The sequence below is a fragment of the Cynoglossus semilaevis genome, chromosome 11, assembly GCF_000523025.1.
Source record: "Cynoglossus semilaevis isolate Cse_v1.0 chromosome 11, Cse_v1.0, whole genome shotgun sequence".
Classification (NCBI taxonomy): domain Eukaryota; kingdom Metazoa; phylum Chordata; class Actinopteri; order Pleuronectiformes; family Cynoglossidae; genus Cynoglossus; species Cynoglossus semilaevis.
Genome location: NC_024317.1, coordinates 13,756,515 through 13,783,685, shown reverse-complemented (window position 1 = coordinate 13,783,685; position 27,171 = coordinate 13,756,515). Strand labels below are relative to the sequence as shown.

The window sequence follows — 27,171 nt, the reverse complement described above, 5'->3', positions numbered from 1 at the left end:
ACAACCACGCATCTGTTAACGTGCAGTGAAGGATTGAATTCTTCTGACTAAATCAGGCTAAATAATATTAGATTACAAAGCTTTTTTAATCCATGTGAAAGACAGCATGATGAATTGAATGCTTATTTTTCCATTCATAGAAATGATGATTGACGAGGTGGTGAATAAACCTCAGTTTTAGTCCAGTCAAGTTGGGTCGGTCTAATACCTGCGTTGCACAGCAGAAACGTTGGCCTGAGGATGTAATTTGACAGGCAGTCAGCAGGTAGCACAGCGTATTACTGTAGCAAACCCTGGTGAATGTGAGGTCATCATCATATAATTTTTTCCCCCCCTAATCTCATCACAGTAAAGTTCTGAATGAAGACCGGCTGGATCACTGCAGTAAAGTGGTTTGTTGTAACAGCCTGAGAAAATGACTTCAGCTGGAGCTGGAGCAGTTTAACTGCAGAGCTGTCAGCAGTTTCACCAGCTGATGTCAGTCTGCTATCAAACATTTTACTAGCTGCAATCTTCCATTGCAAGCACACCACTGGAGGATATCACTCCAAACAGCAGTTTATTTCTCTTAGATTACTACTAACGAAGGATGCTTCAGTGTTAACACACAAGAGTGGCCTCAACTGGGGCATAAATATTACATTTTCTTGTGTAAACAAATACAAAAACTTGAATTAATTGATCTACTTCGAAAACTCCAATGGAGACATGGCACCATAACAAACATTAATAGAATGTTCTTTATCAGACCAAATTGTTCTACCCTGTAAATCACACAATCATCTGTACAACGGTTGACATTTTCTTGATGTAAAAAAAGTAATTATTTTTCAGCCTTTTACTGAACATTGTCACTTCATCAACCCACTCGCCGAGGTCTGGAACTGTTGGGAACTAAGTAAATAATGTTATTTCAGAAATCTACAATAATTGACAAACAGAGTTTAAAAAAATCTCTTACTCTGAGGAAAGAATCCAAAGACCCATTCTCCATGAACTCAGTGATGATAATGACCGGACTGCTCTTGGTGACCACGCCCTCTAGGTGAATGACATTGGGGTGGTCAAACTGCCCCATGATGCTGGCCTCGCTCAGAAAGTCCCGCCTCTGTTTTTCAGTGTATCCAGACTTCAGAGTCTTTATGGCCACAAACATCTCCCTTTTTCCCGGGAGTTTCAGATTACCGCTGCAGACTTCTCCAAACTCTCCTGTTGAAGCGGTTAGATTTAGACTCAGAGTAGCAGCTAGGCTTTATTACAAAGCCAGCACTGTGTCATCAAAATGTCAGTCAGTTTTTCATTACCTGCACCGATGACCTGCTCAATCTTCACACATGATATATCAATCTCCTTGGCAAACTCTCTCACAGCCTCGTTGGGGTCCTCGTATGTGAACGGATCAATATATATCTTCATTCCTGGAGTCACTTGGAAAAAAGGGAACAGGAGATGATACGATATTTGACTCTCCTGGTCAAGTGTACAGCTCTCACCGTCAGGGTTGTTAGGAAGAAATTGCACTCACACAAATATAAGATTTCTTCTTTACATCACAATTGATTTAGAATATTAACCACATACCCGGTGTATACGGCTGTATGTGTGTGTGTGTGTGTGTGTGTACATATACACATGTACTGTAGTGCACGACTGAGCACTATATCAGCATTGCTCAGCCTCACTCCAAGAAATAAATTGGCTCTCCTAAGCCCCGATGGCAGGTAAATTGGCTTAAGGTGGCCTTAAGTGTTCCGGGGACTTAAGAGTCCTGAGTTTTAAATCCGATTATTTGTCTCTCACCTTCACATCAGGTCTGAGGCTAACTGAAAGGATACTGAACTTATGCTGCAGAGCTAGAAGAGCATGCATGTCGCCCCGAAAACCTGGCATGCTTCTCTGAAGAACCGTGCTGCGGAGATGAACAGATGGAGAGGAGCCGACCACGCAAAGTCTCCACCCCCACCTCCAACTAATACCCTACAATCACTTCCTGCTCTGAGGCACTGTTCAAAGGACCACCCTCCTTCCATGGCAGAGACCACCAAAAACAAGGGCATCAACCTGACATGCTACTGGTTTGAGGACAGGATACACACTTGGCTTCAGCTGTCACACACTCACAAACTGTCGCTTTTTTTCTTTTACAGCTCACAAACAAAATATGAGGAAAGTTGCAGTTGTGAAGTACCTAAACAAAATGACAAAGTTTTGCCAAGGCTTCTAGATAAATCTATATCTGTAATCTGTCTCTTATGCCAGAAAAAGGTAGATTAGCTCCACTGTTGACACAACTCATTCTTCATTTGAAGGATGTATTCCAAAATATCCTTTATTTAGGTCAATCACTTCTGTAATCTCTGATGAAAGAATACATTTACAAACTCCATTAAATCACAAGCACTATGAATTTTTCACAAAGGAAAATGACTTGTGTGACATTAACATGCAAATGGACCTGGGGGCGACAGAAAAGTGACCTATTTTCACCACAATGGAATCATCTAATGGTGAAATGTGACAATGATGAGGACACACACACACACACATAGAAGAAGACTCTTTTGATGCCTTTAAATCTACACACTCCAAATGAGCAGTTAAACAACAGGCAGGAGCTCTGGTGAGTGTGGGACAAATTAAGTGGTGCTGTGCTGGTCTGCAGCCAAGGACGCCAGCAGGCAAGGTGGTAGCCATGGAGACAGGTGTGTGAGGTAGCAGAGAGCTGAATGATAGCCATGGAGATAACGGTGTGAGGCGGTAGCCATGGAGACAGGTGTGCCTGGTGCTGGGAGAATAACCAGAGGTGGTACAGGGAGGGGTGGGGTTGGTTTTTACTCACTGTGGCCGCTGGTGTAGTGCTGCAGTTTGTCTGTGTATTCAGAATCAGCCCTGTCGAAGCCACGCCTCCTGGTGGAAAAGACAAAGAAACTCTAGCTCTGGTTCACAGACGGGTAACAGGGTGTGGTAGCAGCACAGATCAAACACCCTCAGGTCTACCTGGGCTTGAAGATAGCACAGTACAAAACAACGACAGAACTATGCAGATAAAAAAATTAAAAAAGCAAGGAATGTTATGCTGCACTGGAAATGGTAACCAGCCATTAAGATTAGGGCTATTAGGTCTGGGGTTGGATCCAATCCCAGCAGACATTGGGCAAAAAGGCAGGGACACAATCATGCCTGGTTGCCAGTGCATTACAGGAACAACCTAAACTGACAAACAACCCTCACATTTAAAGGCACATCAATGGTCAACTCCCGGTCTCCAAGGAGCGTAAATGAAATCATTGACGCTGTATGTTTTCTTCTGCTTTAGTTATTCTTTACAACAACAGCATCAGCGCCCCCTGGCTTTACATTACTTTTAATTAAAGTGTTCCCACTGGCTGTCACACCATGACAGTAACGTGTCATAACATTTACCAGGGGAGACACATGCTTATTGCATCACAGTGATTAAAAAATCAAATTAAAATAAGTCAAATGACTTATTAAACTATACTTAAAGCTGCAATATATAAATTAAGATATGAAAAATTAGTGGTTGGTTATCCTGTGTTTGGGTAGCAGTTCCAATAATTTCCTGTAGGGGCTGTTTTTTTTATACAATCTGTGCTGTTACATGTAAAATTATCTCTTTTATTTGACGATATTTCCCTTTGTATAACGTGCAATTAAATATTCCAAAAATCCTTCATGTACAATAATTTGGACCCTTTTAAGTTATTTCATTAGCACAAAAGAATACTGATCCTGCACTTACGTCTTAGGTGCCTCTCCACAACCAATCAATGCAAGACAGAGCTCATTATGGCTAACAAGAAAAATAACGTTGTGGATCTTGTAAATAAAACTGTGTTGTTGCCTTTAATATGCAGTTAATTTATTAAGTAACTGAAGCAGAGTCACATCAGAATGTAAATGCACAAGGTTAGACTATGAAATTACACCTTTATACAGTTTAGTTAATCATAACGTAAGATACTACAGTTATATTTCAACCATACAAATCTACCTAATACACTTGTGGATCAACCCCAATAACTAAGCAGCTACAAACACTGTTTATCTCTAAGCTACACTTGAACTAAAACAAAATAAACAAAATAAACATTTCATATTTTTTAGCACCAGCACCGACCATATATCTTCTAAGCGTAACCTCTTGAACCCAGAATTCACATCAGCATTCTCACACTTCTACTATTCTACTGATAAAAAAACCCTAAAGCCAAACATTGCCAACTCTGTGACCTTTTTGCAGAAGTGTTGCAGGCAGTCAACTTTTTATAGAGACAGGAAAAGGTCTGACTCACCGGTTGCAGACGATGATGATGACGACCACAGCGATGAGGAAGACCAGGCCGGCAGCTGCTGATCCAATAATGAGTGGCAGCTTCTCCTGTATGCTAGTGTTGTACTCCTCTGTTACAAGGGGAAACACATACATTAACACGGCGCACACATTTAGAGAGTCACAGGCTGAGACATATGGACGAGCATCTGAGCTGCTGCATATGGAGGGAGCGCTGGGTGACAGACTGACATACGGCTGGGAGAACGCACCGAGCAACTTGGCATCTTGATTGGCTGCGAGGCCCGTTTTCACAGACACAATGAATGTGCTCAGATGGCGCGGATACGGACAAATCATCTGTCAGAAAATTGTGTGAATTGAGCACAGAGAGCATGTTTGGGTGAGACCCAGATGGACTGGGCAGCCAAGAGCAGGGATTCGACTGGAGACAGAGCCAGATCCAGAGCCCTCTTTGGAGAAGTGCAAGTACCATAAAATAAATGGTTTTCTTTGAAATCTGAAATGATGTTTAATTACTTTGGGAAAACTGATTTAAGTTTTTTTTACTAATATAACCAATGAGCATTGTATGTATAGTTATATTGTAATGTTATGGAGAATTAAATTAATTTTGATAATATTCAGATTAATTTTTTGTTAATATTAACACATGGACACAAACTGTATATCCATTAGTCATCACCAATTTTCAATACACCTGCTGTATTTTACACACACTATAGCAACATTTTAACATATATATATATGTGTGTGTGTAAAAATCTAAGGTTTAAGTCGTGATTTGATTTAGAAATTTGCCATATGTCTTGAAGAATTTTCACATTCATTGATACATTTTATTATATGACTGATGTTTAGTCTTTCAGAAAAATGAAAAAAAAATCTGTAAAAAAAAGTTTCAACCAAACAGATATTTAAATTTAAAGGACAATTTTGATGAAATAATGATGAGCCGCACACAGGGCTTCAAACAACCTTGGTTTATTTACTGTTTCACAGTTGTGATTCTGTTTGATGTATCTTGACTGCTGGAGTCTGTGCGTGTGGCAGCATCAGGGCCTTTTTGTGCAAAGCGTTGAGGCTAATGATGGCCCTGGGCTCTGCAGGCTGAAGGAAATGAGAGATTCTTGGGGGAAAACCCAGGCCTTGGCTCTGACATTAACCTACATGACTGATGTTTACTAAATGTTTCTTTCACTCCGGGTTGTGCCATTGTACAAACATTTGACTTCATCTTTGAGTCAGAGGCATATTTTCTGCTCACCGCTGTGAAGAAAGAACTCCTCAAAGACTTATTTGCGAATAAATACTTAGAGGAATTTCACTCATTCAATTCAAGGTGAGCAGGATGTTTATTTAACGATATTTAACATTCATTTTAGCTGCGTTCATGACCCAAGTTTTATTGTGTGTGAAAATGATGATCGAGACGTGAACGCTCACCTTCAGTCATGGTCTGAAAGTACAGTTTCCCGCTGTAGCGACCGAACCCGGCCACGGTTCGAGCCCGGACCTGGAAAACGTATATGCTTCCTGGTTTGAGGCCACGGATGACCACGGTGTTGGTCGGGCTCCTGATGGTGGTGGAGTTGTACTCTGACTGCTCCTAAAGACAAGAAAGGAAACAATACTATTAAATCGCTACACAGTATAGAGTACAGTACTACAGTAGTCATGGTTAACAATAATAATAATAATGTCATCTGCATAAATATGCAAGTTACAGTTGAAAACAATGTGATGCAACAGTGTCACTGGGCATTTCTCTTTTTTATGATGATGTATAAATATATATATATATATATATCACATTGAACACATTTGTTTTATATTTTAGGGTACAATAAATACTATTAGTTGTAAGGTTTATTTGAAAATTATTCTCCAAACTAAACGAAATAAAAGTAAAATCTGTTTAAAAAGAGTATAAAAAAATAGCAATTTTTGTTAAAGACAAATCCAGAAACCACAAAAGCAATCATTTCTGTCACAGAAAGAATAATGTCGGATAAAACAGCAGGAGTCCAACAATCGACACATCCAACAACTGCAGTAAAGAAGACAGAATTCGGTGGCAGTTTCAGGTCAGGCTGCTTTTTTCCACTGTTTGGTCTGATGATCAGAGTGATATTTCACTGCCACCCTGCTCCTCTCCAGAATGCTGACAGGTCTGAGAGCAGGGACTGAGGCTCCTTCAGCCGACTCCCTTCAAACGAATGTTCAGTTCAGACCTGGGAGCCGCAGCAGGAGCCACGGCGTTTGTTATGACAGCTCTCTCCAGCAGTGTCACTGACACTGGAATCCATTTTAAAGTGAATAGGCTCGACGTGTAGATGAAGGTTTAACACATGATGTGACTCTGTGTATGCGCCAGTGCGTGTTTGTTGCGTCTACGTGTCTATCTTAAGTAATAGCAGCTCTTGACTCGACACACATCTAAGACCGTGAGTTCTCCTGTGAGAAAGAATGCAGTCTTGAGCAGCTCGCCTCTTAAATACTATTTTTACAGCCGTCAGTGCACCATTGTTTCAACCACAAGTCTCGGAGCATCAATTCTCTGTGGCCCAACTGCAGGGCTGCGTGTGGTTTGGGTTCCCAGTGACTGACTGTAATTGTAAATGAAAAAGAACGAGCTTAGGTTCTAAGCAGAGCTCAGTTACTTTGTGGACCTGCCTCCAAGGATGTGCTGTTATGCAAATGATGAGTATGAAGGCGCAACTTAACAAATAGGTTAGCACATGATTTTTTTTTAGCCGGATAGAAAACTAGGGCGTGGATCCCGTGGTTGTATGGATTAGTGTACGAAGGACACCGACAGTACCTTCTCATAATACTGCAACTCATAATCCAGGATGACGCCATTGGGCTGGTCAGGCTGGGACCAGGAGAGAGTGATGCTGTCCACGGTGCGACTGACCTGGTGCATTATGGATACAGTAGATGGAGCTGTAGAACAAAGAGAGAAAAGTCAACATTTTGAGATCTTTGACAAATCAATCAGTGTAAAATCACTGCCCCCCACACCCTTTTATTACAACATTGTCATTCATTCATATTAAAAATCAAATTAAAAATCACCCCCAAAAAATAACAAATGCCGCCTCTGCCACGGCATGTTCGAGCACCACTGTTTGGGCTCAGATCACAGCAGCAGCCTCGTGGGACTTCCCTGCGTTAGCTGTGATTTTCGTATGATTCATTTGTGCGTTGACATGCTGCTGATAACAGCTTCTGTAAATAAATCACTTGGCGAGCAGCGGACCACCACCACCACCACCACATCTTATTACAGCTCTGTCGGCCAAATGTAAACTGAACACCCAGAAAAGCCAGTGAAGCTGAGACACTCCTTTGTCTCCTACAGGCTAATTTAATTTTGAAGCATTTACTTATAGATAACAGTTTGGTTTAGTCGTGATCCTTTGTCTGTGTGTTTTATTAGGCTAGTAGACAAACACAACGGTTACTTCATCCCCATTATTTATTACCACAAGTGACATTAATGCTTTTATCATAATAAATTAGTTCCTATTTCAGCATTTCAATGTAGAGCTAGATAGGCAAGAAAAAAATGTTAACTTCAATTTTGTTAGATTATAATCAACAATTAAAATACTTTATCATCCTTAGTTGTTTTTGGAAGTGCAGAAGATTTAGGACAAGCTTCTGGAAGTTGATGCAGGACTAGGAATAATTCAGCAGGGATCATCGGATTTTTTTTTAAACAAAACTGCGACTGAAAATGAAAACACTAAATCTCCAACTAGCAATCTCTTGACGTCTCCATCCTGACAGAGGCACAGGCCACACAGGTGGTCATCCAGGGTGACAGCTGATGCAGGGCCAACACTGTAATCCCTCAGAAAACAAAACAAAACAAAATAAACAACACCAAACTAAAACCCCACCTACGGGTCAAATATGGTCAGAGCTGACGTAGCAGCTTGGACCTGCTTTTGTAAAGGGTTTTACTGGATCTTTCAGACTTTAGCCTCCAACTGAACCAAAGATCAGAGATAGTAGTAACTCACTGTATTGACAATTCTCTCAACAAATGCTTTCATAAATGATAAATTGTTCCTGAATAACAGAAGACTTCATAAATAACACAATAGATGTTGCTGGATACAATTTACCCAGATGTTTTTATTCTGGGTTTGGACTTTCTTTAACATGAAAAATGATCTTTACTAAATTACAGAATAATTTCACAAAATTTCTAAATGTATTTGTTTGTTTAAGTTTTAAGTAAACACTATACTAAATAATGAGGGCAAAGTACTCATTGCAGCTGGTTTCCTCTAATTTAATCTATAATTTTAAGACTTCGTTTTCATTATGTCAACATCCCATAATGCCTCTAAACACACATGTTGGCCATTTCCAGCAGATTTCTGTGCTGTTTTTGTGAATTTCTTTTCCAAGTAGTGCAGAATGGAGTCCAATTTAAATGCGCCTAACTACAGTCCTGCAATAGTCCAATGACTTGTAACTTTGTAGATTCTTTTTAGTAAAGCCGGAGGTCAAGTGGGCGTGATCACCTCACGTCCTTCAACAAGCATTTAGATTAGTTCAGGGTGCCAGGCTTTAGTGTAAATCTAAGAGAAGCCGAAGATAAAAGGCATGTGTCTCTGGAGCACTGGCCCATCCTGCAGGCTGCGGTGTGTATGTGTGAAAGAGACGGGTGGGTGGGTGAAAACATGGAGGAAGGGGGCCCTGTGTAAGATTTACGAGCGTCCAGCACCACCTTCATCCCCTGCAGGCCTGGGCTGCTCACACATGCAGCTCTCAGTCAGCGGCTCAGTGGCTGCTCTCATAAAGGCAGAAGTTTATCCATCCTCAAAGGCTCTTCACAGGAAATCCACCGACTGGAAACCTGCTATTGGTGCATATCTACGACCTCAGATTTACTGGCTCTGAGTGTTTTGGTTTTACATCTCCTACACCTGCAGTCTTTAAAAACAAACCAGAGGTAGCCCCAGACACACAGAGTTAAGGTATGTTTTAATTATTACTGCCACTGTTTTAGAATTGGGCCACACTCACAATAACAGTCTACCCACCACTGTTACGGTACCCTACATAATAAACATCCTCTGGGTTCTCAACACACTGGGCCACGCTTACTTCATCAATCTTATGACTGAGGTCATTAAAGCTCAAATGCTAACACCTCGTAAGGTAAGGAACTTAACTCATCCACTATCTCGTCTTTTTTATTTGTCCAAACTTTACTTAAATCTGGAAAGACATGCCAACGCTGTTTAAAAAAAAAAAAAACCTTGGAAGAAGCGTCTCAGGATCCCGAGGAAGAACAGGAAGAAAGTACAAGACCACTTCGACTTTGAGTCAATGACAAAAAGTCGGCTCAGTAACCCCATTTATTGTCATCAACTAATCAGCTCAGCCTAACGTGGCCTCTGAACCAAACAAAAGCTTCTATCCGAGGCAATAAATTATAGTGTCTCCTGTAAACTGTGATGGTCAAAGGTCTGAGAACGTCCTCATGTGCCGCTGCTGCCAGGAGATAAAATTACAGACGCTTTGTATTTCATCTCAGTAGAGCATTTACACCGTGGAGACCTGTGACATGCACAGTCCTCTTCCTGGAGCCTAAAGTACAATAATGTATACAGTAACTGTCCAGGACAGTACTCTGAAGGGTCTTCTTCATCTCACTGCACTCAACAGTTTGTTTGCAGTCACAGGACGACAGCCTTAATAAGGCAAACAGTCAGTGTGAGGGGAGCTCACGAGTATCCCCTTACGGATGTGCATATATCTAAGAACTGCCACATGTTTTTTCTCCTGCATAGCATTTCCATTAAACACACACTACAGCCATCCCTGGTAACCCGACACCGAGCCAAAGAAACAAAGGCAGCTCATGTCTTCATGTACAGAGGATGGACACATGCCAAAAAAAAAAAGGAAGAAGAAAAAACAGTGTTGGAGAAGGACAGGGTCTGTTTTTACTGTTAAAGGACAACTTCCAGATGGCAGATGGTGTTACAAAAGACAAAACCATAATTGCATTTAAAGAAGACATAACATGAAGTGATAGGTAAAGACCCAGTCGAAGTGTTGAAACGTTTGGCCAGTAAGAAAAACAACATTTGAGCCGTGCTGCATGTTTAAAGTCAATCCAGTCCACGCATTTCCGAGCTACACTGACGTTCCACCAATTGACTGTGGTATGCGTCAGTGGACCGAGCCAATGTTTCAGAGGCGGACGGCCTGCAGCAACGAACCACACATGAAAACCATTTTTCTACATCTAACTCATGTAGCCGCACCAGAAGTCATCATTGTAGTCCAAACCAGAAGGTGTACTAAGCAGTGTTCTTTTTTCTTCGGCCCTTAATTTATCTGTAATTTAAAGGCTAGTTTTTCATTGTTTCAACATCATTTGCTGTGTAATGCCTGTAAACACGTGTTTTTGGTTGTTTCCAGCAATTTTCTGTGTTGTCACGGTAATGTTTTCCTAAATGGTGCAGAATGCAACCATAATTTCGGACAATAAGAAACTGAAAACACAAAGATGATATCAGGTTTCCCAGTTAGTAACATTCTCTAGCTAAAGAATGTCAGGTCAGATCGATTTATTCAAAGTGGCCGAGCTTTACTCACCCTATAGATTTCCCTTAACAAATGCACCGTTCTCTTGTTCTCAAAACTAATGAAGCAGTTCTAATAACAATGACAAGGATTATACGTTTGGCTAATTAAATGAGAGGGGCTGAATTGGAAAGATAAATGGTCCTGATGAATGCGTCTCTAAAAGCACTACAATATGGGTTTTGAATTCACCACGGAGCAGTCAGGGAGCAGACGGAGGAAGTATGTAGAATGTGACCGAAGCAGATAAAGTGTTGTCAAAAGCAGCTGTCAGTCAAAAACAGATGGGGTTTGCGCTCATCATGAGCTGCCACAGACTGATTGTCATTGTCAGGTAAATGATGTCTTTTTCAGCAATGACAAAAAAAGTGTAAATTGTTCCGTGCTAAAAAGTTTCTATAATTTTAACCTGCGTTTCACCACTTGAGTTAAACATTTAAACACAGAGATGTTGATACAGTTCCAATGTATTTTTCATTAGGGCTGAGTTTTGTTAAGAATCTCACAATTCTATTTGATGTTGATGTAAACGCCTCCATATTGATTATAGAATACCAGATAATTTTTTTTTTAAATTATTTAATGATTTTCGTGCCCACAACAACCAGTGTTGAAGGTCCAACGTGTAACATGTACAGAGACGGAGGATTCTAGACTGCCATTCAGAAGGTTCCAGGTCCTATTCCACCTGGTCGCCAATCCTAAATTGTACCTGGTGTGACAAACAGTTGGATGTGATTTAAAAATCTTTAGCTACTCAACCTGAAAAAAAAATTAACAACATAAAAGAACGTTGTACTGTGAACCAGATAATATTTTACTTATATACTCGACTCTACTCTTATACTTGCTTAATTATGGTTAAACCCAGGCCTGGAAAAAAAAGAAATTCCATTCCTAAATGTCACATAAATTCCCTGATACTCTTAGAGAACGAGATGCCTCGGTTTCACGCAACACGCAGACCAAATATGACCTGTTAATAACAACACTGTGTGTGGTCTGTGACACAGATCCCTCAGTCTCAAGAGTCCAAAAGTAAATTCTTATGCAAATCCTATTTTATCACATCAACAGCCTGCTCTCATAGATGTTTGTAAATTAATCAATTGCTTCAACCAGCATCAGAAAAGGAGGGAAAAGTTGTTGGCAGCATTGGCCAATAGTGTTAGTGAAAAGATGATAATGACAGCAGATTTGACTGTAAACATATTTCACGTCCACACCAATAGCCTGAAATGCATTAATACAGAGAATACATAAAGCCACGCTGTAAACATCCCTGAGGCAATTCAATATGTTGGAGTTTACTTTCTGCGCTGCTTGAATTCTGGACAGATTGATTTTGAATGTTTTGGTTTCAAACATATCCAGGTCGGCGATTCACTCACGGACAATCAGAGAGGAAATCAAATTAAACAGCGAATATTACGGACCCTTGGGAGCGGTCCAGTCGGACTTTCAAGGTAATATCATCTCACATGGAGGATAGGACTATTCAGCTATTGTCATAAAATTAGGCCTTGGATCCCTCCCCATCCCTCGGCCTTGGGATCTAATGTGAAAAACAGTGCTTTGGATCGTATTCCAGTAAGAAGCCCAGGCCTCGTCCCAATAACAAGAAATAGAAAGTGTCTGTTTGACTTAGAGTCTGTGAAAATGTCCTGCCGCTGTGTTTGAATGCCTTCTGACCTCACTAATCAACTGAAGATGGAGTTTACAGTGACGTTCAGCTGATTTAATGAGGCTTTCACTTAGGCACGGAAGTGAGGCCTTAATTTGTATAATCATTTTATGTATATGTTGCCTTATTATAGTATGCTCTTGGGCTTTTCTGCACATTTGCACCATTTCATTGCTTACAATTCTTGAATCGTAATGCTTGCCGACCTTGAGTTTTATGAGCCCCAATGTGCCAAATATGTTCATTGTACAGGAGCGGAGTGGAGCGAACATCAAACCATGTTTGGAGAAGTACTAAGGCTGGGTGGAATACTTGCAGCGTTCGCACGATGAATTTTTATTATTTTTCGTTATCTGTTTGAGTTGGTTCTTTTTGGTTTGGTTTTGCAGCAGACTTAGGAAACAGCCTAAAAAGATGCAAAAATCTTGGCATTTGCTATTTCATAAATAATGCATCTGAAATGTATCTTTCTACCATCACTATTTAACTGCAACCATGTGGCTCTGATTCTGTTAGAGGTTCTGCTGCAGTGAGAATGCTTTGATTTGAATATGGAGGAGGTAGCAAGAACAGGTCAAGGCTTGTAAAACCCTTTTCCTTTTGTTGTAAAAATCACTTTCCCCACGGTGCAGTCACTCTCGAAAGACCCAAAACAGCTGGCTCTCCACCAGGCAGCTTCCCAAACAGGCTGCCGCCGCTCCACTCTCAGAGTGGCGCCCATTTATGAGCAGCGCATGAAGCCCTCTTAAAAGAAGAGGCCCCATATTTGCACGTATGTTCAGCAAACTGGCGGTCCGCCCTGTTCCCCCAGCTGCAGAACACTGTGGATTCGACATCTTTAGGACTTTTTCAATGTAGTTAAGCCTGAGGAGTGAGAATTCAGTTCATCAAGCTTCAAATCTACTGAACTGGAAGAGGTTGGGTACCAACATACACTCATTATACACCGGAGGCTAATTCTAAAATTAGTACTTAAGGCAGATGAAGTGTTGTCAGATTTAAAGCTAAGCCAGTCTGGCACGTACCAGCCACGCAGATGTGTGTAGATGTGTGCCGCGCTGCAGACAAAATGAGGGACGATGATGGTACAACTACTATCATTTAACTGATAAACAATCAGTGGCAGCGAGGGCCTTTAAAGAGGCTGGTTGTAAAGTGTACAACAGGATGGTGGAGATGGAGTGCCAGGCAGAAAAAAAGACAAGGACCTCACAGAAGATTCATGGATTAAGTGTGAGAGGGCAAGAAAGGGGTAGGTGTAACATCAGATAAGAAGAGGATAAAGTAGGAGGGAGGAAGAGGATCAGCTGTGGAAACCTCTGAATGGAGGGGAAGGATATGAGGAAGATGATGAGAAAAAGAATTGGGGGTAGAAGAGGAGGAGGAAGAGGGCAATTTATAAGAGGAGGGTGGACAAAAGGAATTGAAGAGAAAAGTGGTGAATGAGAAGATGGGACAAAAGTGGAGGAAAGGACAAACAAAAGCAGAAGGAACATAAAGAAGAATGGGGAAGAAGAAAAAGAAAAAAGAAGGAAAGTGAAGGAAGAAGAAATTGAAAAAGTTGAAGAGAAACTAGAACAAGAAAATGAAGGACAGAGTGAAGTAGAAGAAAACATTGAAAGACAAGAAGAAGAAAGAGAAAATAAAACAGCAAAGCTTTAAACACATTCTCAGTTAGTCATTTTGAATTTCTTTAGCTGTAACTATATGAATGTTACTGCTAAAAGAAAACTGTTAGAAAAAAAAGTATTTGGTAGGACAGGCTAAAGCAGGGATGGTAAACCCCCGGCCCGGAGGCCACTTAAGGCCCACAAAGACCCCACCTGTGGCCAGCTACTATAGTAATAATGTCAATAATATTCATATTGTGTGGAGTTTGAGAGCACTCCACTGAAGCATCTAAATTATGCAGGAGTAAAACTAAATGATACCTTCATCAGTTTAGATACAAGTTGATTTTTGAACGTGTCACTCTTTGTTTATTATTTCTAGATCAAATTCCTTTCCCTGTAAGAGACTCAAACAGCACTATTCTGACATTTCATGTCAAAGAATAAAGACTTTCGCCAAAAACGCAATAAGTGTTCGATTTCAAAAAGTCCCAGAAAGATCCACAGTTTGATTTGAAATGAACAGCGCAGCAGTGTGAGGCGAGGCCACAGGGACACGGAACCAGATTTGAGACTCACACAGCTCAGAGGGAAACTGGACTCTATTCAATGAACAAACTGCATTTAGACAATTTCCAAACAGGCATCAGGAGGGAAAACGCTCCACAAACCGCAGAATGCATGTCAGTATCCTAGACTGTTGGAGGGCCGGTGGTGGAAGACGGCCCTTTTTCTGTTTTTTACACTGATTTGGTTACGTTTTATTGAGTTAATAAAACGTAAAGCAAGGGTTCACTGCTAGTGCAAAAACACTGGGATGCTGACAGGAGCAGAACGAGGCTGTGTTCTGTTGATCAATACCAATGAGCCAAACGCTGCAGGCCACAAAATTATACAGAGAGAATAAAAAAATACAGCAGACTGCTATCTGTGACCTCCACCACCGTGGTACCATTGTTTGAAAAGAAACATCTTTTTCATAGTAATTGGAATTTACACAAAAACCAAGAGACTACAAGGGCAAACAACATATAGTGTGCGGTAAGAGCAAGACGTAAATCCTCTCCAGTCCATTTAAAACCACTGCGATGGTTTCTGGGCTTAACACTGAAATCATGCTCATCTAACTATGAGGATGCTGCAGCACATGACATACAAAAGGGAGGATTACAACAGATCATCTGCGCTTATAAAGTTCCTGACCCCAATTTACGCATAAAGCTCAGAGAGGCTGGTGATGGATGTAGATCACATGGTGGGAGTGATATATGTACACGCATGTAAGTGACTGATGTAGAACAAGTATCCAGTGACATGTGAGCAGGAGCTGCAGCGAAAGCGTCATGTTTTGTCTGAAGCAGCCACTCCAGACAGTGGCAAGACAGCGGCTCAGACAATGACAACTTTGTTTTTCAGCAGCATTAAAGGGGATAATAAATCTAAAAGTTACCACAGGAATTTAAATGTGCAGCAGACTGTTGCATGTTTGGCAAAGGAAGAGTAAAGAACAGACCGAGAGGCTCTGAGAGACAGGGGAGAGTGCAGCGACCTGCGTTTATATACTGTATATGACCATCACACATCATTTTTCTTAATCAGTGATGTTCAAATATGAATTAATCATTAATACTGGCTTCATGGTTTTGGTAATCAAATTAATTAATTGAACTTTTTAAAATTATTTTATAGTCATATTGATGTTTTTTTTAAAACTAGAGTTAATAAATAACTTCATTCAGCAGCCAATGGCCAAGCAGCTAAAAATGGGGTTTTTGTTGGAGAGGACTGTTGGTTCTGTTTTAGCATTCTAAGAGGAAAATCTGTTCTGATTAGATCTACAGCATGTCCCACCTTGCAGTAAACAAACAAAGCTCTGATTGGCTCTTGCCCTCGTTGGTTGTTCCTCCAGTTTTTGTGAAAAACAAAAAGTTTTTGACTAAGGCAATACATTTCACTAATTTTTGCTTTTCTTTTTTGTGTGTGTGTTTATGTATAATACAAATTCAGTTGCTTATTCTTCTGCTTCTTTTTTAAAAATTGGAACAAGTTGAAGCTTTAACATGCATAAGCTAAGAATATACATAATACGATTATTACTTTTTAAAATAATGTTACTGCAATCTCACAATTTGATTGCATTTTGATATATACATGTATTTTATATACAGCATATTTATACTGTAATTATATACATCTATGAATATATATATATATATATATATACAGTATGTAAATATATAATTTTTTTTCTTATTTGTCTTCTCCTTTGCAGAACCCTTTTTTTCAGCATGAAGTTCAAACTGCAAATCTCACAGTGAAGAAAGGAAATATAGTGAGTTCCCACAGCTTAACTAATTATGACCAACCATAATCCTCATTCTCCTCAGGGGAGTGGTTATAAAATCCATGCTGCCTGATCAGGTTGTTTAAATCCATCTGATCAGCTTCACCGTCTGTTCCATTTTCTCAACAAGTTTACGGCGGACTCCGTCTAAACTCCTGCCTTGACATGCAGGCTGTTCAGCATCAACGGCGTCATGACTGTAAGGTCGACCGGCCTCCGTCTCATGGCCTCTGTCAGCTGCTGAGCTCTAAGAGCACTGAGGGCTGCTGTCTGTCTGCTCCGCTGACCTACACTGGCAACCACCATATGTGGCCTTTCTAGCACCTTCTGTCACTGTCACCCCTGCACGTCATGCATACTGCTGCTCCCTGTCTGACTCTACATCAATTAGTCTCTCTGTCTCTCAGCCAACATCTCTGTAGAGACCCGGTCAGCTGATAAATGAAGCTTAGCCATTCAAAATAACAGCAATTTTTTTTTCTTCAGTGGTAAAATTATTTAGCTTTTTTATTTTATTTTTAACCACTTTTGCATACATCACAGGATGTCTGCAGTATTCTCCTGTTAAACCTTTTTTTTTTTTGGTTTGTTTTTTGTGATTTTCAAATTTAAGAAAAACAAGAACTTATAGATTGATTACTTTTATTAAACCTGTTAAATCAGTGGAGAAGCAATCAACATTTACAATGACGACCTTGCCTGGCAGAATATAACTGTGATCAAACAGTCATAACAATACTTCTGTTTATTTACAGAGAGCATTTTCACCATAATGTGGTAAGCACAGTGATCCTGTACTATTAATTACTGTGTGGCAGTAATAATTAATGTTCTAAATCTGAGCATTTAGAATTAGAAAGTGGAGATGATGACTTGGACTCTATATTATCTATATTATTTAAATATATGTATGTATGTAATTTTTTTTTTAACGTCCGATCTGCACCACATGAAGGACCAGGTGAATGTCTCCTGTCTCTCACTGATGACCTGTGCATGGCCTCGAGTGCTAACAAGGTTTTAGCAAACAGTTCAACAGAGGTGAGGTCAGGAGTAGAAGAGTTAAAAAGTACTGGAGAAGATAAAATAAGCACTCTCTCTCTCTGTTTTCTCTGCCAAAGACAGAGGAGGAAGATGCGCTTTTTTTTATATCTGCTGCATGTCCGATGGGAACACATCAAACAAGAGTTCAGACAAGATGCTGCTTTATTTACAGACACGATGACTGTCTGGATGGAGCTAATAATAACTTGTGTCTGTGTAATTTTGGCGTTTGGCGGAGACGAGGAGGGAGGGAGGAGGGTGAGAGAGAGAGAGAGAGTTTTGAAGTCAGACTTGAGGCGTTGGGACAAAGAATCGCTGCTGCTCACTGGAGAAAATGATGTCAGAAAAACAGAAGCACAGGAGGCAGGTGTTGGGTTTTTTTCCAAATAAAGAAAAATATAAAAAGACATACATATAAATGTCTGTATCTGTCTTTATATATGTCTCTATAGATGTATAAAGATGGATACTCTCCTGTAGCAAACCTTTGAGGAACCCTGCACATAGCAGCAGGAGGATTGGACTTGTAATCGAAGGATCGCAGGTTTGAATCCCATCTGGCTGAGGAGGATATGTAAACAGTAAATTCCCAGCTCCTTGGTTGTCCTGAAAGTGCCTCACTCTCACCATGAGACAAATTTTTGTACTAATTTGTCTTTTACCTTCTTTATGTCACGGTCTGAAGGAGCTTGTTTCCATGCAGCAAAAAAAACATTTGCCAACGCCGACAGTTACCACTGAAAGATAACCCATGACCAGATGACCTTTCGTCGTGTCATCTTCATACAGATAATATATTATATCGTGTTACTGATATTCAGATATCCAGATGTTGTTTTACGTTGACATGTTTCAACAGTGAGCTTATCTACTTTGCTGCACTGATTTTTATGCTTTTCTCTTACAAACTGAGTAACAATCACAACAGAAAACAGACAATAAATGGAGGATGGGGGATGGGGGGAGGGGGCATTCTTTCTGTCCCACACTTGGGAGTACCATCCTATAGGGGATGGTGTGTTGATTTTGACAGCACATAAAAACAGTTCATAAGGACACGTCACAGTGTCAAATAACGGGAGTTCACCCTCACCCTCTGCATGTCAAATGCCCCCTGGTGGTCTTAATATTAGGAACCTGAAGCACAGATAAGCCATGATCAGTCAACTACTGGCTCACTCTTCTTCAGCTTGCATCCAAAAGTCAACACTGCAGCGATCATGTCCGCCTGACTGGCGTGTTGACACATTCTGGCAGTCCCACCTGGCTGTGCACCAGTGCTTTTCACACTGCGGCCCAGTGGAGCTGCAAACTGCCTGGTAGCCTGGTAACAGAAGACCTGCGCAATTTGGACAATAATTAAGTCATAAATCTTCCCTTGACTGCATAAAAGAGCTGCGGCCGATCACAGCTCCCAACTCTATGAGTCGAGAGCTCCGTTCCTGCAGTCAGCCAGTTTCCCTGTGATAAGAAACCAATTGTATGGCATTAGCAGCAGGAGCCACAGCTCACCTTGAGGTAATGAAATGCCTAAACAAATACGTCCTCTTACATCCAATATACTCAGCCACTATAAAATGCAATACAGCATACAAATCTGGATGTATGGGTATCAATAATACTTGCAGTGCAATGCTGAATTCTTTCTCAGAATGCTGATAGCTTACATTCAGAGGGCGGATGATAATCTCTCTTCACGGCACTAAAGTTGATGACACAGCCGCTCCTTAGAAAGCTAGTAAATAACTGGCAGCCGTGTTGTTATTGTAAAGCTATTTCTTACTCAATTATCATAATCTAAAGCTAAGCTCCATCTGTGAACAATGAGTGCACATTCATTTTATTATGAAAGGCTTTGCCAGCTTCATATGGACGTAAATGACATATGGCCATGACTGTAATTTTTCATCTGCGATTCACTTTATTTAAACCATGATATTTAGCCATAAGCGGCAGCATATTCACTGACTGTAGTGGGTTAACACACTGTGTGGAGTCGATGGAGTGTGTATAATAAAATAAATCACATCTTCCTGCTCAGCTTTCGGAAACATTTGATTATACATCATGAGGCGGCGGAGTTACACATTTACTCAGCGAGCCAGGTTCAGAGAATAACATGGCCCACTTTAAACGGCAACCTAAATCAGTTTTGTGTAGACCACTGTTTGACAATATTCATTCCGAGCTTGGAGGTCTGTAACCTTTAACACCAAAAGAATTGTTGGCTTTTTTTCAAATTGCTGCAACCAAAAAAAATTAACAAAAGCTGCAAAAATTTTGACCATTTACATGATGGCAGTAGTGAAGTATTTTGTGCACACCCACAGGTTTCCATCTTGTCTATGAATATAAGGACAAGGTGCAGCACGAGCTGTTTTCTACTGCTCAATTGGAAGGGTTGAACCAAAGCACAGAACACGGGGCTGAACCTGACAGTACATCTCCTGCTGCCTACACAAAAATCTGCAAATCGCCACCTCATGCAGTCAATAAATCAAGATATTGACAAGGGGTCATAGTTCACAAAGCAGTGATTGCAGCTGTGTGCACTCCAGTCAAAACACACTCTTCACGCTCACAGTCGGAAAGCGACAGCAGCTCACAGTAATGACTACATCATGTTGATCAGAGGGTTGACTATTTTGAAGATCACTCACAAAGCTGTTGTTGTCAGATTTCGCTATCAATCTCCCTGCTTTAACCACATATAAACACTGACTTATGTGTTTGAGGCAACTGGTCTTTAGCTGGCTTGACTTTGGTTTAATGTGAGTGCTGGCCAACGGGGGACGGGGAGGGGACAACTGGCACTTTAGCGCACTTAGCGCTAATAACAATGTGTGTATATATAGTACAGATATAATACAGTATAGACATAGTCTCTCTATATAAAATACTGGTCTGAAGCACAGTCAGGCTAAACGTGGTCACTTTCAGGGAGCCATTGCAGAAGAACTGCCACAGGTTGCAGACCCTTGCCCTAGCCCCTTACAATGACCTTGATTGAACCAAATACAGGTGAAACAAAAACTAAATCTGAACTCTCACTCACTGTGAAAACTGCAAATGTCTCCACAAAGACAAAGTGTCCCCACAACACTAGTACTTTCAAAAAAAATGATAGCTACACCACACACACACCCACGCCGCACACAGAACAGAATTATTTAAGAGTCAGCCAGCGTTTCTGTCTGTTGGCCCACAGATGCTGCAGTCTACTGGGATTTGCCCCAGTGTTCTTGATGGCCAGTTAACCTCTCACAGTCCATGCACTCGGTGCGGCCTCCCTTTTTTCCTAATGATGTTATATCTCTCTATTATTCATTTCCTATATTTGATAGAAATATAAAAGCCCATTGGCAGTTCGCATGTTTTGGCCTGCAGTCAAAGTTGGGACTCGATCCAAGTGTTTTCATTTGGACTGCACAAGCAGAAGTAAAACACATGTTTAAATCATTGTTCCCCGTTCATGTGCAACTGGAGAAAAGAACTCGGAAGGACCTCGACACTAGAAGTCAAGCACTCACATACTTCACCTTGAAAGGAACGGGCTGCAAATTGCAGAGGGGCTTAGACTCCTATCTTATCTCCTCTTCCTCCTCCTCCTCCTCCTTCCTCCCTCTTGTTAAAGAGGTCTTTTGTGTGCAAATAATCCTGACCTTAAAGGAGACGGTTGGTACGTTTTCCACACTTTTGTTATTAATCTAGACTAATGCCGTCCTGTTTATGGTCAGTTTGTCTTTGAACCCGTTCCAACTTTCTTTCTTCTTCTGATGGCACTTTGCCACACGTCCATTTATTTCTCATTAACATACATTTCCCTTTTAACACAATCACTAGTTCTCTGAAAGAAGGGTATTTTGTTTTGTAGATGATAAGAGAAAGCTAAAGACCAAACCCTTTAATCTGATAAACTGAAAGTTAGCTCTGCTAGCTATTTGCTAAACTATGACTGCAAATTTCATCTTGGCGGTGATGTGTGGGAAGTTGCAACTTTGAAAAGTTCAATGAAGCCATTGTTTTCAACTGTCTTAATCAGTCTACGGTCCTTGACAATCCACTTGACAATCATGTCGGTCAGAAGGTCAAACCTCTGCTGAGCCTTAGCTAAGGTCTTTTAAGCTCGAGGTGCTTCAGTGAAACAAAACTTCGGGTATGAACTGTGTAAAAGAGCAACATTAAGAGAATAGGGTGGAATCATTGAATTTTTCCCATGAGTTAAAATGCATTCAAATTCTAATCTGATCAATCTTCACAAATTAACGCAATAACAACAACAGATTTTGTGCTTTTTTGTGTGTTGTTACAGCAGCTGAATGATGATAGCAACTGAAAATAAACCAGACTACATCAACAACAAATACGGTGCTTTTATTACATTACATTCAGCCTCTTCCTCTGGTGGTACACCAGTGAGCGTGACTGGTTTCTCTCTGTAACCACATTCTCACCCTCAGACCCAGTTTAATCACTGGAAAACAGTCACACACACCCAGAGGTTTCCTTCATTGGTGTCTGACAGACAACATCACTCCATCTTTTGCCCATTTATGCCACACAAAGGGGAACTTTTATAGGCAAACCGAAGGGCACGAAGACGAGAGCCTGCCTGTGTTTTTACGGTGGAGCCTGTGGGCGTCTTTCCAGCTTTTTGAGTTTTCTACACAATTCTACGAGTACAGGAATTAGTCATTTGCTTATAAAATGAGCTTAAATACCATTCAGCACGCCATCTCCTTTTTTGTGGGATTACAGTGTGTAATCAAGCACTGCACTTTTCAGGGCAATCACGCCTTTATCACAGAGGAACTGTCGCCAACCACCTACAGGGTGGGTGGAGAAGGGGGACAGAGTGTACCAGCTACTCGCTTCCATATGGAGAGTGACAAATCATGGCTGAGGATACGAGCAATCTGCACCAGAAATGAAACATTTCCATGGCACTCACTTTCAAATGATGTATTCGTTGCTGTAACAGAAAGCTCCTGAGCCAGAGAGTGCTCACTAGAGGTCTAATTAAGACACATCTGTCGAAAGGAGTTCCTACATAAGTTTTTGTTTTCCTCTATCTCCTGCTCTCATTCTCAGCGTAACGGGGAGGTTCGGAGCTGCCTGAGGTAATTAGGGCTGACATGATGTTTATGTAACCTCCAAGCCTCGCAAACCAGATGCAATTATGGGCTCCTGGTCCCCGTGACCCTGACCCTGCAGAATGGCACCACAAAACTGCTATTCCGTGTCCCAGGAGCATGCCTGGTTTTCCAGGGTGATGGGATGGGGGGGTGGGGAGGGGTGGAGTGAGGCAAACACAGAGTTGTGTTCTTTTCACAGCTCCATCTGACAGGAACTCTCTCCGTCTAATCCAAAGTGACAGGCTCTTCAGTGGAGAGGACGCAGATTCCCTCTGTTTCCGCCAGACCCCACGGTAGGGGAAGCAGAGGAGCCAGGGGCTGGTGAGGTGGACTCATTGTGGCCCAGTGAGAAATAGTGGGGCAGGGGCCTCATTACAACGCTTAACTGCACTCGTAGGCCCTCATTAACCCACCACACCGCGACTCAAATCAAAACAGACAATAAAAAGGGGTCAGCGTTTGAATAAAGCAGAGATTTAGAGCTTCAGCATTGAAGCCTCCTGTTTTATGACTTAAAGACAAACAGATTTTTGTGAACCGTTTGTAACACGAGGTCAACTGAAGAGGAGACATTTCCTTTTCAAAGCATCCACCCGGCTCATGACTTTATATTTAAATCTGTTCTGACCTTCACGTCAGTAGCCCATCGGAGAAAAGAAATCCAAAGCTATGGCGGCCCTACTCTTATGGTTGCCCTGATTTTGCGAAACAACTGCTTCGTAAATGCTTCTAAAATTATAAAAGATAAAATTATTTATTTTGGTGCGAGATGAATGGAATTGTGCTCTGCAGTGCAGTGCATTCGTCTCCATTTTCAAGATTTGCATATATTTTCCAGGTCAACCTCAAACAATTCAAGCACTTTTTTCAACCCTTATATATATATATATATTGTGAGCAAACAACATTTGAAAACAGGGGGTGGGTTGTTTCTTTTCTACCTGGATGTCAAATATAAGAAATGAACAACGAATTCTGACAAAGTGCAGGCAGAAGTGGGTTGTAATTTTTACAACAATAGCCAAGCTTTATAATTTGCTTTTCAGCTCCACATTTTGACAGTTCCAATCTATTTTCACTCTGTTTGTTTGGGTTGGTCTCCAATAAAATATTTATCACACTGTGGACACATTCCATAGACTAATATAACAAACACTGCAGCATCACTGCAGTCAGCTCTGTTGTCCAGACCATCATTTTGAGGTGACACTGCTGCTGCTGCTGCTGCAGATACCGGAGGGTCTGACTCCGTCAGAATCACCCTGTGTCTCTGGTCTCCTCAGCTCCATTAACGAAACAAATAATTTATTAATAAAATGTCAGAAATTAAGGGGACTGACTGGTTGATGCAATGCAAAATGTGAGGTTGTTAAAACCAACAGGTGGCTCTTGAAGAAAACACATTAGTCTTTGGTTTTTAGTGTAAATTAAAGTCATACGTAATAGTACTAGACTAGTACTGACACCTATATGCCTTGAGTGTTATAATTTAATTCACAGAGAACTATGTTAAAGTTAAGGTCTTAACCTTAGCAGTTAATACAGCTCCTGCTGGAAAATGTATCGTCACTAGTAATCTAATAAATACACAGATACAAAAAATGTGTTTCACGCGAACCATAGTTTGGCTGAGCCGCTATATTTGCCTAAACCTACAGAGGATCACAAAGCTCAGGTTTGCTAAGTTTAAAAATTTTATGGAGGACTTTATGATATTAACAATAATATTACTTAATGGAGGACTCTTTTTTTGCATTCCATACACCAGGTCCTCATGCTAGCGCTCTGGCACTACCAGTAGATGGAGTGTTACTGATGGGGTGTAAAGCCCTTTGAGTGGTCATCAGGACTGGAGGAGCGCTGCATGAGTGGACACCATTTATTATTTATTACGCACAACTGTAGACTGTAGCAGAAGCATGTTTAATTGTGTGCGTTATTCCTCTACCCTGTGGTATTAGACTGTGTAGGTGTTTCACATGTGTATGTGAGAGTTGATAATAAATGATGTCAATCAAAGTCCCCTCACAGGAACTGGCTTCATGTTTATAACGAGCACAGATAACACTGCCCCCCCCCCCAATTCTTCGGTGCTGGGGGAGCGAAGCTTGGCACATCCACTGATGTGATGCACAAAGACAGTTAAAGACAAATAAATGCTGCTGCCTCAGTCAAATAATCAGAGATGAGACCGACCTCAACTGCAATCAAGTAGTGAAGAAAGCAGGGGCTCCAGTGACTTCAGAGGGAAAACGAAAAGATATATTTACATGTGTTTCCAGCCAAAAACCATCATTATGTCTCACAATACGCAATATTACTCTTCCTGCGCACACACACATGCTGTGTGTGTTTTTTTAATATTACACCACAACCAAGTGGGTGGATGAGTGCAGTAATCACTGAACATTAACTGGAGTGGGGAGACAGCAGCAAGCCAGCTCTCAACTCCACAGTCTGAAAAACATCATGATGAGGTCACTGAGTGAGGACCGGCAGGGCAGCACATTCTGTCTGACGCGTCATCAGCGACACTCTCCTTCATATTTCAGAGTCCTTCATCTGCATACATCTCCATACAGGAGAGGGACGGAGTTGACTCAGTGGAGGGCCGTGAACTGGGAATTATGTCCTCATATGGAGGCAGGAGAGCAACAGAGAATTACTGTGTGGGACAGGAGTGGCAGGGGAGGGGGGCTGGGGAGGAGAGGAGATGACAGGACAGGAACGGCCAGGAAAGTAAAGGAAAGGAGAGGAGAGATGAGGAGAGAAAACACATGGGCAATAAAGTGCTGTGTAGAAAGTGTAGTGTAAAGTAGAGTGTGTAGTTTAGAGTGTGTAGTGTCCAGAGAGTGAGAGAGAGAGAGAGTGAGAGAGAGACAGATGGAGCCACTTACCGGCCTGGTTAGTGGTAATGTTGACTGAAGAATACTGAGGGGAGTATGGGCTCTGATCTGACACCCCGTTGACAGCCTGCACCTCGAACGTGTACTGCGTGTGGGCCAGCAGGTCACTGATATAGACCCGGGGCTCTGTCAGGCCCAGCTGACGGGGCAAAAACTGAACATTGTCCCCGCAGCGGGTGCAGCCTCCCCGTCCTCCACCGCAGCTCTTGCAGATGATGTTAAAAACGACATCCTCCCGGCCCCCTGAGTCCCGAGGGGGCATCCAATCCAGCATCACAGAGGTTTCATTTACACTGGAGATGACATTCTGTGGAGCCGAGGGAACAGCTGAAAGAAAAAAAAAAAAAAATAATAAATGACCGAATGACTTAGGTATGAGTGAGATCACTAACCTTTGGAATGTTCCAGTGACTTTTGATTTTGGAACAAAGAAAGAATGTTTGTTGGATGTGCATCTTGTTTGCATCAGAAAAACACCCTTCTTGCCATCAGGCCTAAATGCTAACTGATGGTAACTGCGACCTACACGTTTTTTTGCGGGTAGAAAAGTCTATTTTTATAGCAAACAATCTGTCAGACAGATGGCGAAAATGATCTTTAGCTGCAGATTTCTGTCCATACCGGTCACACGTCTCACCAACAGAACACCTTCTTAACTTGTTTTATAGCAGATGCACTCCTGCCATTTTGGTTTAGTGTTGTTAAATATGCAGAAGCTTTTTTGCAGCTATGGTATTTAGTTGAGTTCAGTGACATTTTCAAAGGTAAACTCTTGTCAAAAAGAGCAGCCAAACAGCGTATCGCTGCTGACATTCTCCTCTCTTGCACAACACAGGTGTGATAGGCAGCAGATTAGCAGCGGCGTGATCGACCACACACAACTTTAGTTAGGTCATGGCCGAGAGGTAAAACTTTATCCAGTACTGCCTTCAATTAGTCCTGTGTAAATATTTTCTATATTGGCAGTTGGAGATAGTAGTGATGAACTATTTGTCTAAAACAGCATTTGTTATAAGATTTAAGTCTGTGGAAAACCAAAAAAAAATGACACTTTTATTTATTACCATAATGGAAGGTCAAAGTTTTTTTTTAACTTGGGAAATTCGTAGCAACAACGTGAGAATTCTGGGTCTCAAATTATACTCGTTCCAGTAAAAATAGCTAGGGTTGTAAGACTTGGTACATTAAATAGTACTTAAGTTTGGAGCCAAATGTTGTCCTGATTAAAACAGGCCTGGTGGCAAAACTGAATAATTAAGGTCACTCCTTCCTTCATTCCACGGCCTAATTTTCTCCCATTAACTCAGTTTCTTTGGTTAGAGGCTGATCATTACATATATAAAGTTAATAACTCATTATTTCTAATTTTAAAATATTTATATAGCAGCGCAAACATGGCTCTGAATCATGTGATCTGGGTGAGAGCAGTCATTACTGAAGACCCAGGTTTCTCTCTGAAAGCTGATTGGTTAATGCTCATTTTCCATGTCAGTGATTTTATCAGCTGTTTTC

The 27,171-nt window shown here is 41.2% G+C and overlaps 1 protein-coding gene across 4 annotated transcripts in view; it reads right to left on the bottom strand.

Annotated features, from left to right (window-relative positions):
• Positions 1 to 27,171, bottom strand: part of ephb2b (eph receptor B2b) — a 122,155-nt gene that overhangs the window by 14,182 nt on the left and 80,802 nt on the right. The window contains exons 5-11 of one of the 4 annotated variants that reach the window (XM_008320750.3): positions 25,651 to 25,986; positions 7,140 to 7,264; positions 5,762 to 5,924; positions 4,317 to 4,425; positions 2,840 to 2,907; positions 1,305 to 1,427; positions 962 to 1,209 (exon numbers count right to left, since the gene is read on the bottom strand). In XM_008320750.3, coding sequence (XP_008318972.1) covers positions 962 to 1,209; positions 1,305 to 1,427; positions 2,840 to 2,907; positions 4,317 to 4,425; positions 5,762 to 5,924; positions 7,140 to 7,264; positions 25,651 to 25,986 — 1,172 coding nt within the window. The remainder of the gene's footprint in view (positions 1 to 961; positions 1,210 to 1,304; positions 1,428 to 2,839; positions 2,908 to 4,316; positions 4,426 to 5,761; positions 5,925 to 7,139; positions 7,265 to 25,650; positions 25,987 to 27,171) is intronic. The other 3 variants (XM_008320751.3, XM_025059984.1, XM_017036729.2) reach the window with 3 other exon arrangements.